The sequence below is a fragment of the Eumetopias jubatus genome, unplaced genomic scaffold (genome assembly GCF_037043125.1).
Source record: "Eumetopias jubatus isolate StellerSeaLion01/CBP00866 unplaced genomic scaffold, mEumJub1_p1.0 scaffold_12, whole genome shotgun sequence".
In the NCBI taxonomy this organism is placed as follows: Eukaryota; Metazoa; Chordata; class Mammalia; order Carnivora; family Otariidae; genus Eumetopias; species Eumetopias jubatus.
The window spans coordinates 81,534,243-81,547,772 of record NW_028274818.1 but is presented as its reverse complement, the minus strand read 5'-3'; the positions used below and the strand labels follow the sequence as shown (position 1 = coordinate 81,547,772).

General features: G+C 48.6%; 1 protein-coding gene across 2 annotated transcripts in view; it reads left to right on the top strand.

The window, feature by feature from the left end:
- Positions 1–2,738: 2,738 nt before the first annotated feature.
- Positions 2,739–13,530, top strand: part of MYH11 (myosin heavy chain 11) — a 91,210-nt gene continuing 80,418 nt past the window's right edge. For both annotated transcript variants that reach the window (XM_028117441.2, XM_028117443.2), the window contains exons 1-2: positions 2,739–3,083; positions 11,441–11,597. In XM_028117441.2, the coding sequence (XP_027973242.1) occupies positions 2,739–3,083; positions 11,441–11,597 (502 nt within the window). The remainder of the gene's footprint in view (positions 3,084–11,440; positions 11,598–13,530) is intronic.

Sequence of the window (13,530 nt, the reverse complement as noted above, 5' to 3'; positions counted from 1 at the left end):
TGTTTTTGAGATTTGTCTATTTTTTTTCCCCTGAGTATTCTATTTATACGTAATTTTAACTTAGAAATACATCATAAGTATCTTTGTGTGATCAACGGTCACCTGTGGTATGATTCCATTTATATGAAATGTCTAGAAAAGAGGAACCTATAGAGACAGGGAGTAGATTAATGGGTGCCAGGGGTTGGGGTTGGAATGATGGCAGACCAGCACAAGGGAACCCTTTCTTGGGGTGATGGGAACATTCCAAATTTTATCGTAGCGATAGATGCACAACTTGGTAAATTTGCTAAAAGTCATTGGATTGAACATTTACAGATGAGAGAATTTTATGGCATGTAAATGACCCTTTAACAAACATGTTAAAAGGAAAGGGATAAATTTTGGCATAAAGGAAAGTCCACACCCTGAATTTCCGGGGGAATTACCCCATTCTAATGCATGGATGTCCCAGTTAAGGCATTCCTGAAGGCCATTTAGAGGGATTGCAGATTTGCTGTTCCACAGAGCGTTGCAACCCACCTTGTGGTGCATCTGTTAGCCCTTGTCCGTTTTCTTAGGCCAAATTCCTAGAAATGCAATTGCATTTAAGCATCTGCCTTTGGCTCAGGTCATGATCTCAGGGTCCTGGGATTGGGTCGTGTCAGGCTCCCCGCTCAGTGGGAAGTCTGCTTGTCCCTCTCCCTGTGCCCCTCCCCCCGCTTGTGCTCTATCTCTCTGTATATCTCTCAAATAAATAAATACAATCTTAGAAAAAAGAAATGCAATTGCAGGTCAAGCCTTTGCATAGATTTTAAGGTTTTCTGTTCATAAGGTGGTTTGTACAGAGGCCCACTCCCTACAACTCTTGATGACACTGGATATTACCAATCGTTTTCATCTCATCCAAGCTGATAGGGGAAAATCAGTATCTCATTGCTTTAACTCATTTACTAGTGAGGTTGAGCATCTTTTTCTCATGTGTGTTGTCTATTTGAAGGTCTTTATAAAAAAATAAATAACTATTTTTGTTGATCATAAATTTAATACAAATTATAAAACTACAGATATGATAAAAATAGATAATTGAAAGTATATCCCTGTTCACAGTAGCATTACTCGCAATAGCTAAAACATGGACACAACTCAGGTATCTATCAACAAATGAAGGCATAAGCAAAATACGGTATATACATACGATGGAATATTATTCAGCCTTGAAGAGGAAGGAGATTCTACACATTTGACAGCATGAATGAATCTCGAGAACATGATGCTAAGTGAACAAGCTAGTCGCAAAAGGACAAATACGGTATGATTCCGCTTGTATGGGTACTTAGAGTAGTCAGATTCATAGAGACAGAAAGTAGATTGTGGGCGCCAGGGGTTGGGGGAAGGGGAGTGGGAAGTTAGTATTTGATGGGGACTTAGTTTCAGTTCTGTAGGACATAAAAAGTTCTCAAGGTGAATGGTGGTGACAGTTGCACAAATATGAATGTACCTAATGCCGTTGAATTATAGACTTAAAAATTGTTGATAGCAAAATTTATGTTACATATATTTTACTGCGATAAAAAAAACTGGACAAAATGATAGAAAGTAAAAATCCCTAGGGGCGCCTGGGTGTCTCAGTCGTTAAGTGTCTGCCTTCGGCTCAGGTCGTGATCCCGGTGTCCTGGGATCGAGCCCCACATCGGGCTCCCTGCTCAGCAGGGAGCCTGCTTCTACTCTCCAGCTCCCCCTGCTTGTGTTTCCTCTCTCGCTGTGTCTCTCTCTGTCAAATAAATAAATAAACTCTTTAAAAGAATAAAAAAATAAAAACTTTATTGACCTATACATCACATACTATACACTTCACTCGTTTAAATCATACCATTCAACGATTTTTCACATATTCACAAAGTTGTGTATCCACAGCTACAATAAATTCTAGAACATTTCCCTTACTCCCAAAAGGAAGTCCTGTACCCTTCTCAGCTGTCACTCCTCAGCCTCTGGCAACCACTAATCTACTTTAATCTCTGTGGATCTGCCTCTTCTGGACATTTTATATAAATGGGATCATACAGTATGTAGCCTTTTGTGACTGGATTCTTTCATTTGGCATAATTTTATCGAGATTCATCCACGTGGTAGCATGTATCAGTACTTTGTTCCTTTTTCAGGCTGAGTAATATTCCATTGTATGGATAGACCACATTTTATGTATTCATTCCATCTGTTCATGGGCGCTTTGGTGACTTCCACATTTTAGCCATTGTGAGTAAGGCTTCTGTGAACATTCATTGCAAGTTGTTGTGGAGATGTGTATTTTCATTTCTCTTGGGTTTGTGCCTAGGAGTGGAATTGTTGGATCACATGATAACTCTATGTTTAACTATTTAAAGAACGCTCCTCTTTTATTTTTACAGTAAAGAGTAAGACTTGGCTATCTTCCTATTTCAATACACATAGCTCTTACTCTTGCTTCGTAACCCCTGGATAGCATTTCGTTGTATGAAAAAACCATGGTTTACGTTTCCAGCGCCATAATGGTGGACGATAGGCAATGATGCAGATTTTTTTCTGAGGGGCTTTGGATTGTTTCCATTCTTTGACCACGTAAACAATACTGCAGGAAACATCCTCGCACTTTGCGGAATGTTTCTGCAGACTGCGTTCCTAGGCATAGGAGGTGAGGGATTCGTCTGCCTTTAGGACTCAGTTCTGGCTGGATTCTGATGCTGTCCCTTTTTTCCACAGGGGACCAACCAGGCACCATGGCACAGAAAGGCCAGCTCAGTGATGATGAGAAGTTCCTCTTCGTGGACAAAAACTTTGTCAACAGCCCAGTGGCCCAGGCTGACTGGGCTGCCAAGAAGCTGGTTTGGGTCCCTTCGGAGAAGCAAGGCTTCGAGGCAGCCAGCATCAAGGAGGAGAAAGGGGATGAGGTGATTGTCGAGCTGGTGGAGAATGGCAAGAAGGTCACGGTTGGCAAAGATGACATCCAGAAGATGAACCCACCCAAATTCTCCAAGGTGGAAGACATGGCAGAGCTGACGTGCCTCAACGAAGCCTCTGTGCTACACAACCTGAGGGAGAGATACTTCTCAGGACTCATCTACGTGAGTATCTGGGGGGACAGCCCGGCACTTCTTCCAAGCCTCCTCCACCCCTGAGGGAAGGAAGAGCTTTCGAGATGTGTTTGGGATACAGGTTGGGGGGGGGGGTCACATGGTGAGGTAGAATCATTGTGTTGGGTTCACACCTAGTTCTGTGACATCGAACAAACTCTTTGACCTACTGAAGCCTCAATGTTCCTATTTGTGAAATGGGAATAACCACCCTCCCCCACATAAAGGAGGTGTAAAAATGCTATGTGATCACCTATGCAGAGCGCCAAGGTGCCTGGCAGATGCTCAGCAGACTTCACTGAAGTTATGGGGGGATGGTGTGACTCAGGGAGCACAGGTTCCTTGTGGGTTCGGACCAACTCCCAGAGCAAGAGGGACACAGGTGGCCCCCTGGTATCAAGCTGCTGGGCAGGGGGTCCTCCAGTTCAGCCTTTCTCTATTTGCCTCTCAGAAAGGGTGCGCTAATCCCTTGGGCGAGTTACCTAATTTCTCTGAAATTTCATTTCCTTCTCTGTGAAATGAGCAAGAGGTTAGTACCAACCTCACAGAGTGGGTTACTCTCAAAAGAAAGCACTTGGCACGCCCCTGGGCACATGGTCAGCTCTCAGGATGCTCTGTGTTACCACTGGTTATGTCGTTGTTACGGCCCTTTTTTCTCGGATCCTTTACAAACTTGTGAAAACGGTCCCCCCCCGCTTCCATCATTAAGCCCTCTGGCTCTCCCCTTCCATGTTGCCACGTGAAAATTACAAAAAAAAAAAAAACAAAAAAAGACTTGTCCTCTATAAAAGTGCTCTGCAGATTTTTTTTCCTAATTAGGAAAATAAGTCACGTTTATTACAGAAGATTTGGCAAATTCAGGAAAGCACAGCAAACACAAAAAATCATTCCTCCCCCAGAGGTAACAGCTGATAAAACGGTGCATTCTTGAGCTCTTGCTTTGTGAGAATGGTACATGTTTATGTATTTACAAGCCTGCGCACATAGGTTAGCCTGCTCGCTCTTTTTCTTCGTCTACGAGTCGATGCTGAGCGTTCCCACATTTCCATTATAACCCCAAAAATACCTTCTTGGGGGCTATTGTAATCTATCCCGTAGATGTGTCATAACTGATTATCCATTCTGCCCACGGAATAAGTATACTTGTCCCATTTTACAGGTGAGCAAGCTGATCTCAGAGTGCTAAAGCCTATCCTTAACTTCCCTAACTACGCAGGGAAAGTCCCCTTTGTCTGAGCCACTCCTTGGATGGAAATATTATCAACTTGGAGCTGTTGGTACAGGATGGGCATTTCTAAGGAGGGCCGACTTCAGGGAGCTGGGGGTGGGGGATGGAGCTCTTCCGGGCCTCCTACCTCAGATGTGTCCTCTCCCTCAGAGAGGTCAAGGACGGTGGGCCTGTGTATAAATCTCATCTGCTGTCCTCTGACATAGCATTTGAGTCCAAAATAGAAATCAGGAAAAAAAAAAATGAAGGGCTTATGAAGGTCCCAAGACCCAGAATATTTAATCTGACAGCAGATTAAAAAAAAAAATGAATCAAAGCTTCAAATTCCTGCTATGCTTCCCTGGACAGATGAGATGAAAAGCCTTTCAGCCTTGTGACCGCATACCTACTCCTAACTGTTCCTTTATGGTCAGTTTAATCGCTTAACTAGAAGCCGTTGTCCATGATGGAGGAGATAAAGGAGTTGGGGGAGGGGAAGGAGAGCACGGGAAAGCAAGAGGCACAGGTGGGGGGCAGGTGATGCTGAGGCAGCCAGGGTGCCCGACTTCGCCTTTGCTAACGAAGAGAACTTTCCCCTCCATTCTGCAAAGTGCACCTCGGATGAAGACCCTTGTCCTCTTGGTTCTAGAAGAGTCTATGGAAGCCATTGGGTCCTGTGTCCTTATCCTCGAGATGCAGGTTCTTTCCTTACCTGTTCATGGCACAAGTGTGTGACTTCGAGTCTCATCCACACTCACCTGTCCTTCTGGACGCTGGGTTCTCTCTGCCGGGAGCTTAGCACGACCACTCAGCAGTGGGCTCTGTGCTTACTCTTTGGCTGGGGGATGGGACAAGGGGTTCAGGCAGAGGAAGCTCAATAAAGTGTGAGGCTTGCCTGTAGTGGGTATTGTCCCAAGTCCTTCTCGGCCTGTTTTGTCCTTTCCATCACCGGTGAGAGCAAAGCTGACCTCCCACCCCGCACGTGACCTGTCCGAGAGAGAGCTGACGTGACTTGCCTGGGGAGGGACCCGGGTCAGACTCTGGCCTGTCCGGTAGAACGCTCTAGGCTCTCCTGCTTCCATCTCTGGGGGATGCTGAGAGTTACAACGCCCAGCCCTTGCCCTGAGGTTGCCTTCTAGTGAAGGGGAGGGAGATAAGACACACTTGAGCCAGATGCGAATAAAGGACCTAGATTCTAAGATGATGAACACGGATGGAGAAAATGTGGTATGTCCATCATTTAGGCTTAAGAGAGGAAATCCTGCTATTGGTGACCACTTGGATAGAGCCGGGGGACATGATACTGAGGGAAATAAGGCAGTCACAGGAGGATGAACAATCTGGGCTCCACTCCCAGGAGGCATTGAAAGTCATCAGGCTCCAATCAGAGCGTGGAATGGTGGCTGGCTTGGGGAGAGGGAAATGGGAAGGTGTTGCCCAACAGGTACAGAGTTTTCAGTCCTGCAGATGAGTATGTTCTAGAGAATTGTGGCTGAAGTTAACAATGCCATAGAGTACACTTAAAAATTGGTCAAGAGGGCGGACCACAGTTGTGTTGAGTGTTCTTACAAAAAAAAAAAAAAGTTTTTTCCCCCTAGAACGTGTTCCATACTCAGTTCCCGTAAATGGGCACTAAGGAGTTTGTCAGCCTCCAAAGATTTAAGGACATTTGGGCATATGTACATTTTTTTTTCTGGGCAGGGGTCTCTGCTTTCATTAGACCCCCAAAGGAGCCTCGTTACCCCCACAATATTGATGGTAGCTGCTGTTCATTTAAAATTCACCGTGTTACGCGTTCGTACCAAGATACTGTTATGGCGACTCCTGTTCTTTTCTTTATACACTGTTTTTAGTCTCGTGTTTGCAGATAAACGGGGGCTTAGGAAACTTACATAACTTGATGAGAAATAGGTGGGTCTTGAACCCGGGAAGTCTGGCCCTGGGACGACTCCTTTGAGCTGCTACTCATGTAATCCTTCCAACGGTCCTACGAACAGAGGCTATTACCCCATTTCAGAGACCAGGGCACTGAGGCTCAGCTGTGCTCGGTCCTATTGTTGGAAGTGGGCAGAGCTGGGACCCAGGCAAGGTTTGTCTGCCTCCAGGGCTGGAGGGATTGACTACCCCTGTTGTCTACCAGATCCTGGGGCTGAGTGTTGTTGTTTATTGATCACTACACCTACTTTTTCTTCACACCTGGCCCACTTCACTCATCTCTAACCTGCTTGATCCCTGTCAGCAGTGGGACTTTCCACTCCTGTGCCAAGGCCCTGGGGTTGGGAACATGATCCAGAGCAAAAGTAGATGGACTCTCCCATTCCCAGCCCAAATTCCCTACCTGCGAACCCCAAAGGATATTTTCCTGGTTCTGGTTTCACTGTTCTGGGAAGACCAGTGGGCTAAGGAAAGGCCTTCCTTCCAAACTCGAGCAGGTGATGTTGTTTTCATCTTAGGCCCTTGGCCTAGGGACCTGAAGGAGTATCTGCCCCGGGATGCTGAGAGCAGACTATGAGCGGAGGCCTCCTGAGTGCCTGAGGGTCCTGGAGGGTGGAAAAAAAATACATAACTGCCCCGGGTCTTGGAAGGTAGAAAGAAAACACAGCGGGAAGCTCCCTGTTACTGAGCCCTGTGACCTCACTGTTCAAATCTTTTAAGTGGTTATTGCTTCAAAGAAGCTTTCTAATAACACAAGGCTAGCTATGCAAAGACCACAAGAAAATATTTAAAAATAAGAAGCATACGTCATGTCTTGTGGCTTCTTATGTTTATTGTTAACTATCTGGCCATGGGGCGCCTGGGTGGCTCAGTTAGTTAAGCGTCGGCTTTTGACTCAGGTCATGATTCCAGAGTCTCGGGATCAAGCCCCACCTGAGCAGGGAGACTGCATCTCCCTCTGCCCATCACCCCGGTTGTGCTCTCTCTCTCTCTCTAAGAAATAAATAAATAAATAAATAAATAAATAAATCTTAAAAGAAAAAACTATCTGGCCAGATTTAAAATGTTATTTTGAATTGGTAATATAGGCAAATATTAAATAGTATATCAGGATATTCACAATTTTCCCTTTCATCCCCATTCCTCATCTTCCAGTTCCCTTCCCTAGAGAAACCTCGAGGATGTTTCTTACGTAGGCTTTCAGAAATATTTTATACCTATACAGGCAAATATGTGCATATTTGTATATGTATACATGTATGTATATGTATAAATGTACTGTTTTTTTTAAAAAAAGATTTTATTTATTTATTAGCGAGAGAGAGCACGAGCCGGGGGTGAGGGGCAGAGGGGGAGGGAGAAGCAGACTCTCCGCTGAGCAGGGAGCCCGATGCGGGGCTCGATCCCAGGACCCCGGGATCATGACCTGAGCTGAAGGCAGACGCTTACCCACCTGAGCCACCCAGGCGCCCCCCCTCCATCATTTTATAGATGGGGAAGAAGAGGCTCCAGGGTTTGGCCACTCATACAAATATCGCAGGTGATGGAAGAGGGCCAAGCTAAGGTTCTGCCCTGGGCCGTGTGACTTAAAGCCTGCCTTTCTTCCACCTTCCCCTCCTGGTTCTTGTTTCTGCCAGAGGAGGAGGCCGTGGGAGCAGTCAGGGCTCTGTGGCTGACCATATAAAGTGTCAGGGAAAAGCTAGAGTCACTTCCTAATACGGTCACAAGAGGGAAACCCTGGGCCTGTGGCTGGGACCTGCTGATGGCATGGGGCCCTGAGAGGCTGGCTGGGACACAGCAGGCGGGGATATTGAAACCTCTGAACTTGACCGGCTGGAGATGGGCTTGTGTGGGGGATAGGGGGGCAGAAACACCACCAACTGCAGTGGGGGGACTGGGTCTGGTGAAATGAACCGAGGTTAAACAGCAGACCTCAAGCCTGCAGATTCTCAAGCCCAACCACCCTGCGCGGGGTGTGCTCCTGCCGACCCAGCTCTTCCTCTCGCGTTGTCGTGCCTCGGAAAGATGGGCTGAACTGAGCAGAGATTCAGATCTGCCTGGAAGCTTGGGTTAAGTAAGGGCTTGCTTGGGGCCTCGGCACCAGGAGCTGTCCGAGGCAGACAGGAGCAAAGTGATACTTCTCCTAGTCATTGTATTCAGCAAGCATTTACTGAGTGTCTGCCTTGTGCGCGGCCCCGTGCTGAGCTGGCGATACCAGGGTGGGCAGCTTGCAGTCCAGGAGGTGTCATTTAGGATGAACCCTGAAAGAAGAGATGGAAATGGCTCTGGGAGGATGGAGGGGAGACATAGAAGGTTCCAAGCTGACAAGGTTTCTGTCATCATGAAGCAAAGGGAGCAGGGTATAGTCACCTAACATTTATTGAGCACCTCCCGTATACCACGCACTCTGTTAAATGCTTCACAAGCATTATCTCACAGCAAGCCTGTGAAGGCCCTACCGTCACACATCTTTGTTTTGCAGCTGAGGAAAACAGGCTCAGAGAGGTTAAGAGACTTGCCCAGGGTCACACAGCCAGGAAGTAGCAGAATGGGGGTTCACACCAAGTCTGCAGTACTCGATTCTCTACCCTAAACCACTGCCCTTTACTGCCTCCAGGTCAAGGGCTTGGTGAGAGGGTGGTTTGGGCTGTAAATGACACCCACATTCTAACAAGGGCCTGGCTGTTAGCAGGGGGCACAGCCCGGGGCCATCTGGAAGTAGAGTTAAAACCTGAAGGAGAGGTGGGACTTGGCTGACCATTCAAACGACTGATCCTTATCTGGGCACTTACTCAATTGGGAGGCCCCATGCTAGGGACCAGGACACAGATGAACGGGACACAGAGCCCCTGCCTTTGGTCACAAGGTCAGCAAACCTCTCCTGAGCACCTGCTGTGTGCCAGCCCAGTGCAAAGCCCCAGGTCACAGAGATGAAGGCATTGCGGCCCCTGTTCCAGGGAATCTTTGTAATTAACGTACCCCTCAGGCATTCATCATGGGGCAAGCATTTAGTGAGCACCTGCTGTATGCCAAGACCTATGTACAGAGGAAGAGGGTGCTCTGGCGCAGCAGGAGGGGGCTGGACGATCAGATGGGGGAGGAGGGCATCAGGGCCGACAGTGGACCCATCAGGCCGAGCGCGGGTCCCGGCCCCTGCCTGCCTCTGCAGCAGCCTCCGCCTTCATCCTTGCTTGTCTCCTCCTTTATGATCCAGACGCACCAAACTGCTTGCCGTTCACCCGCATGCGCGCACCTGCCCGGCTGCCTTCCGCGCCTTTGCTACCTCCCGAGCAGGCTAACACCTCCTTGTCTGTTACGATTCAGGGCAGGGAGCACCTCCCCACTGGCAGTTTCCCTGACCACCCCCCAGTGTGGATTAGGGCCCTCTCTTCCTTGCTCCCCTTCATTCCCTGGACTCCATCCTGGGTCTAGGGACATTATTTTTAAATGTCCTTGTCCCCTTTCTGATCTGTGGGTTCTTGGAGGGCAGGGGGCCACCACTGATTTATTTATCTCCAGCATCTAGCACAGACCCGGTATACAGTAGGTGCTCAATAAATGGCTGATGGTCTGTGTTGACCTCATTCCTGCCTTTTTAGGGGAATGCTGAGAACCAGGGAGATTATTCCCTCCTCCCCCCGCCAATCCTATCCCCCTCTTACCCAGGCCCATCACACACCATTGTCCCTTAGCAGACTGAGTCCTGGGGGGACGCTCCTCCTCCGGGCAGCCGCAGGCATGGCTGAAATCCCTTTGCGAGCAGGACGTTGTGCTTTTTGTTTTCTTTAACCCCAGAGCCTTGCACGGTGTCTGGGACATGCACACTGAATGAATGAGGGACCGAATGAACAAATGATGCATTGTTTTTCTTTCTGTAGGACGGACAGAGTTCGGACAGCCTCATGGGCGGTGCTCAGGCTTGGCAGTGGGCCGAGCTGGGCTTGGTGCCACTAAGGTCTCGCTTTGTGACTTTGGTCAAGTTGCTTAACCTCTCTGGTGTTTACTTTGCCCTGAGTGTCACCCAGAGATGGGCCATCTGCTCTTCCTTTCATCCCTTCTAGGGGGATTGGAGGGAGGGCCTGCTTCTCGGCTACCAGGGCCCCAAGCAGCACTGATGCTTTTGTTTGGGAAATGCAATCCCTGTGGGACAGGATGGAGCCTGTCCCCTGAGCTGTGACAGCCCAGGGGAGAGCCAATGTCTAGGAAAGGACACCTGGAGCAAGGATAATGCCTCGAACGTGTGCTCATGGTGGGGTTTGCTGAGCGCCTTCACGCCCTTTGCCTGGTCTGATTATTTCTAGATGCTCTTATGCCCTTGGTGGGAGCAGGACAACTATTCTTTTTTTTAAATTGTGGTAAAATCCATATAACCTAGAATTCACCATCTGAGCCAGTTCCAAGGGCACAGTTCGATGGCATTTAGTACGTCCATAGGAGTGTACAATCAGCAACACTATCTAGGTCCGGAAAATTTTTTTTTTTTAAGATTTTATGTATGTATGTATTTGAGAGAGAGAGAGAGTGCGCGAGAGCGAGCGCAGGAGCAGGGGGAGGGGCAGAGGGAGAGGGAGAAGCAGGCTCCCCCCTGAGCAGGGAGCCCGATGCGGGGCTCAATCCCAGGACCCCAGGATCATGACCTGAGCCGAAGGCATTTAACCGACTGAGCCATCTAGCTGTGTGAGCCAGTGACGACCTCACATGGACAGCAGGGAAATCACAGGGTGACGGTCACAGGGTAGATAAGAGGATTCACTGAAGAGATGCCCATGAAGTGCTTAGAGCTCAGTGCCAGGTGCACAGTAAGTACCCAGTAGACAGCGGCTCAGGGAGGTGAGTGGCGGCGTGCAGGAGAGGGGCTGGGGTCTGAACGCCGACTGTCAGAAAGCATACAGCTCTAAGAGAGAACATAGGTGGCCCAGAAACCCAGGGGTTTCCTCCTCTTTCCCCATACCCAGCCTATCTGTGATGCCCGAGCGTTCCCATCAGGACTCTGAGCCTCAGTTTCCCCATCTCTAAAATGGCCATATGAATGCATCTAACAGTTTTGCCTTGAGGATGTAGTGAAAAAATGCATACAGAGGCGCTCGGTACGTGTTTAAATGCAGGCGGTGCTGGGCGTTGCTGGGCCCAGACCCCGGGGAACCAGGTGTCTGAGCTCTCCTCGAGGCCATGTGCTGCAAGTAAGCTTGGGTTCTCTCTTTGGCAGACGTACTCTGGCCTCTTCTGTGTGGTGGTCAACCCCTACAAGCAACTGCCCATCTACTCGGAGAAGATTGTGGATATGTACAAGGGCAAAAAGAGGCATGAGATGCCGCCCCACATCTACGCCATTGCCGACACGGCCTACCGGAGCATGCTGCAAGGTGAGCCACCCGCCAGGTGGCCAGGGTGCTGCGCGGGGTTGCTGCTCGGGCTGCCTCCAGGAGCGCCTGTTCTGTCCGGGCCCCTCCTGCCCACCCACTGGCCTGCAGTCCTCGCCAAGAATGCGGAGTTTGGCAGGCGGCGCTGGGCCCCAGGAGCCTTGTGCCTGAAAAAGGGAAAAAGCCAGCCGAACATCTGGGCGTGCGGCTGGGAGGGTGAGGGTGGGGAGCGCAGACGGCTTGGGCAAATACGGGCATGGGCTGCTTGGTGCCCAGCCTCTCTGCTGCCCCCGGGCCCGGCCTGCCGTCTGCAGGATGGTGCGGTGCCCTCCTCACCTCCCGAGGGAAAGGGGTGGCCATCAGCCCCGGGGTCCCAACCTGCCAGCTCTGCATTTGCAGCCCTGGGGGTGGTGTGAGAGGTCTTCTCCTCTCCGGCCTCAGTTTCCCCATCTGTAAAAAGGGAGTGATAGGGTCCACCTTGCAGCTTGTGGAGATTCTCATGCAGCCTTGTCCAAACTCAAGACCCTTGCATATGCCCTCCATGTTTGTGTATTACTATTATTAGTGTTGTTATTACTATTATTAATGAACTTTTAATTGAAGTAAAATATACCTACAGGAGAGGGCGTAAACTGCACAAACTTAGTGTCCAGCCTAAAATTACCTTTGGCATATGTCTGCAGTCATAGAGCCACCACTCAGACCAAGATGTGAAATATTTCCAGAAAGTTCCCTCACGCCTCTTCCCAGTCAATACCTCCTCTATACCCCCCCAGAAGTAACTACTCTGACTTCTGTCACCATCAGTTTTGCCTGTTTTTAAACTTCATAAATATGATGTCCTTATATAACTTAATATTTTTCTCGTAAGCTCTCTCCCCCACAATCTAGTTCAGACTGAATAAAAAAGAGCACTATACTAGATTAGTTAAGAGCATGGATTCTAGAAGAGGGGTGCCTGTGTTTAAATCCCAGCTCTGCCACTCACCAGCTGTGTGACCTTGAGCACGCTACTTAGCCTCTCTGTGCTCTGCTTCCTCATCTGCAAGAGAGGATTATAATAACTGTGACCTACCCATAGGGCTGATGTGAAGATTAAATGTACGACTGCATAGTGCTCAGAACAGTGTCTGATACTTGGTCAAAACTCACGAAATGTAAACGATTATCATCATCATGCACGAAACCAGATGCTACTCATGCCAGCTGTTTGTTTTTATTTTTAGAGATTTTATTTATTTATTTATTTATTTATTTATTTGAAAGAGGGGGGAGGGGAGAGAGCGAGTGAGTGGGGAGAGGAGCAGAGAGGGAGAGGGACAATGAGACTCTGCACCGAGCATGGAGCCTGATGCAGGGCTCAACCCCATGACCCTGAAATCATGACCTGAGTTGAAATCAAGAGTCAGACACTTAACCAACTGAGCCACCCAGGCACCTCTGCTATGTTTTTTCCTAATGCACATTGAAGAGAACATACAACTATTAAAATTGAAATCATTAATCTTAGTGGCACCTAAAATCACCTCACCGTGCTTTATGGTACATGGAATTAGGGTATGTCCTGTGCTCAGTGTGGTGCCTGGTATGCCAGAAGCTTGAACAATAGAAGTTTGCCTTGGCAGGGCCTCTTCTCGGCCTCTATCTGAATAGCACTTTGGGTCACGGCACATGCCTCCTTTCACAAGAACACACATTTTCTTTCTCTTCTTCTTTTTTAAAGATTTTATTTATTTATTTGACAGAGAGACACACAGCAAGAGAGGGAACACAGGCAAGAGGAGTGGGAGAGGGAGAAGCAGGCATCCCGCTGAGCAGGGAGCCCGATGCGGGGCTCAACCCCAGGACCCCGGGATCACGACCCGAGACGAAGGCAGACGCTTAACAACTGAGCCACCCAGGCGCCCCACATTTTCTTTTTTTTAATCATCAGCAC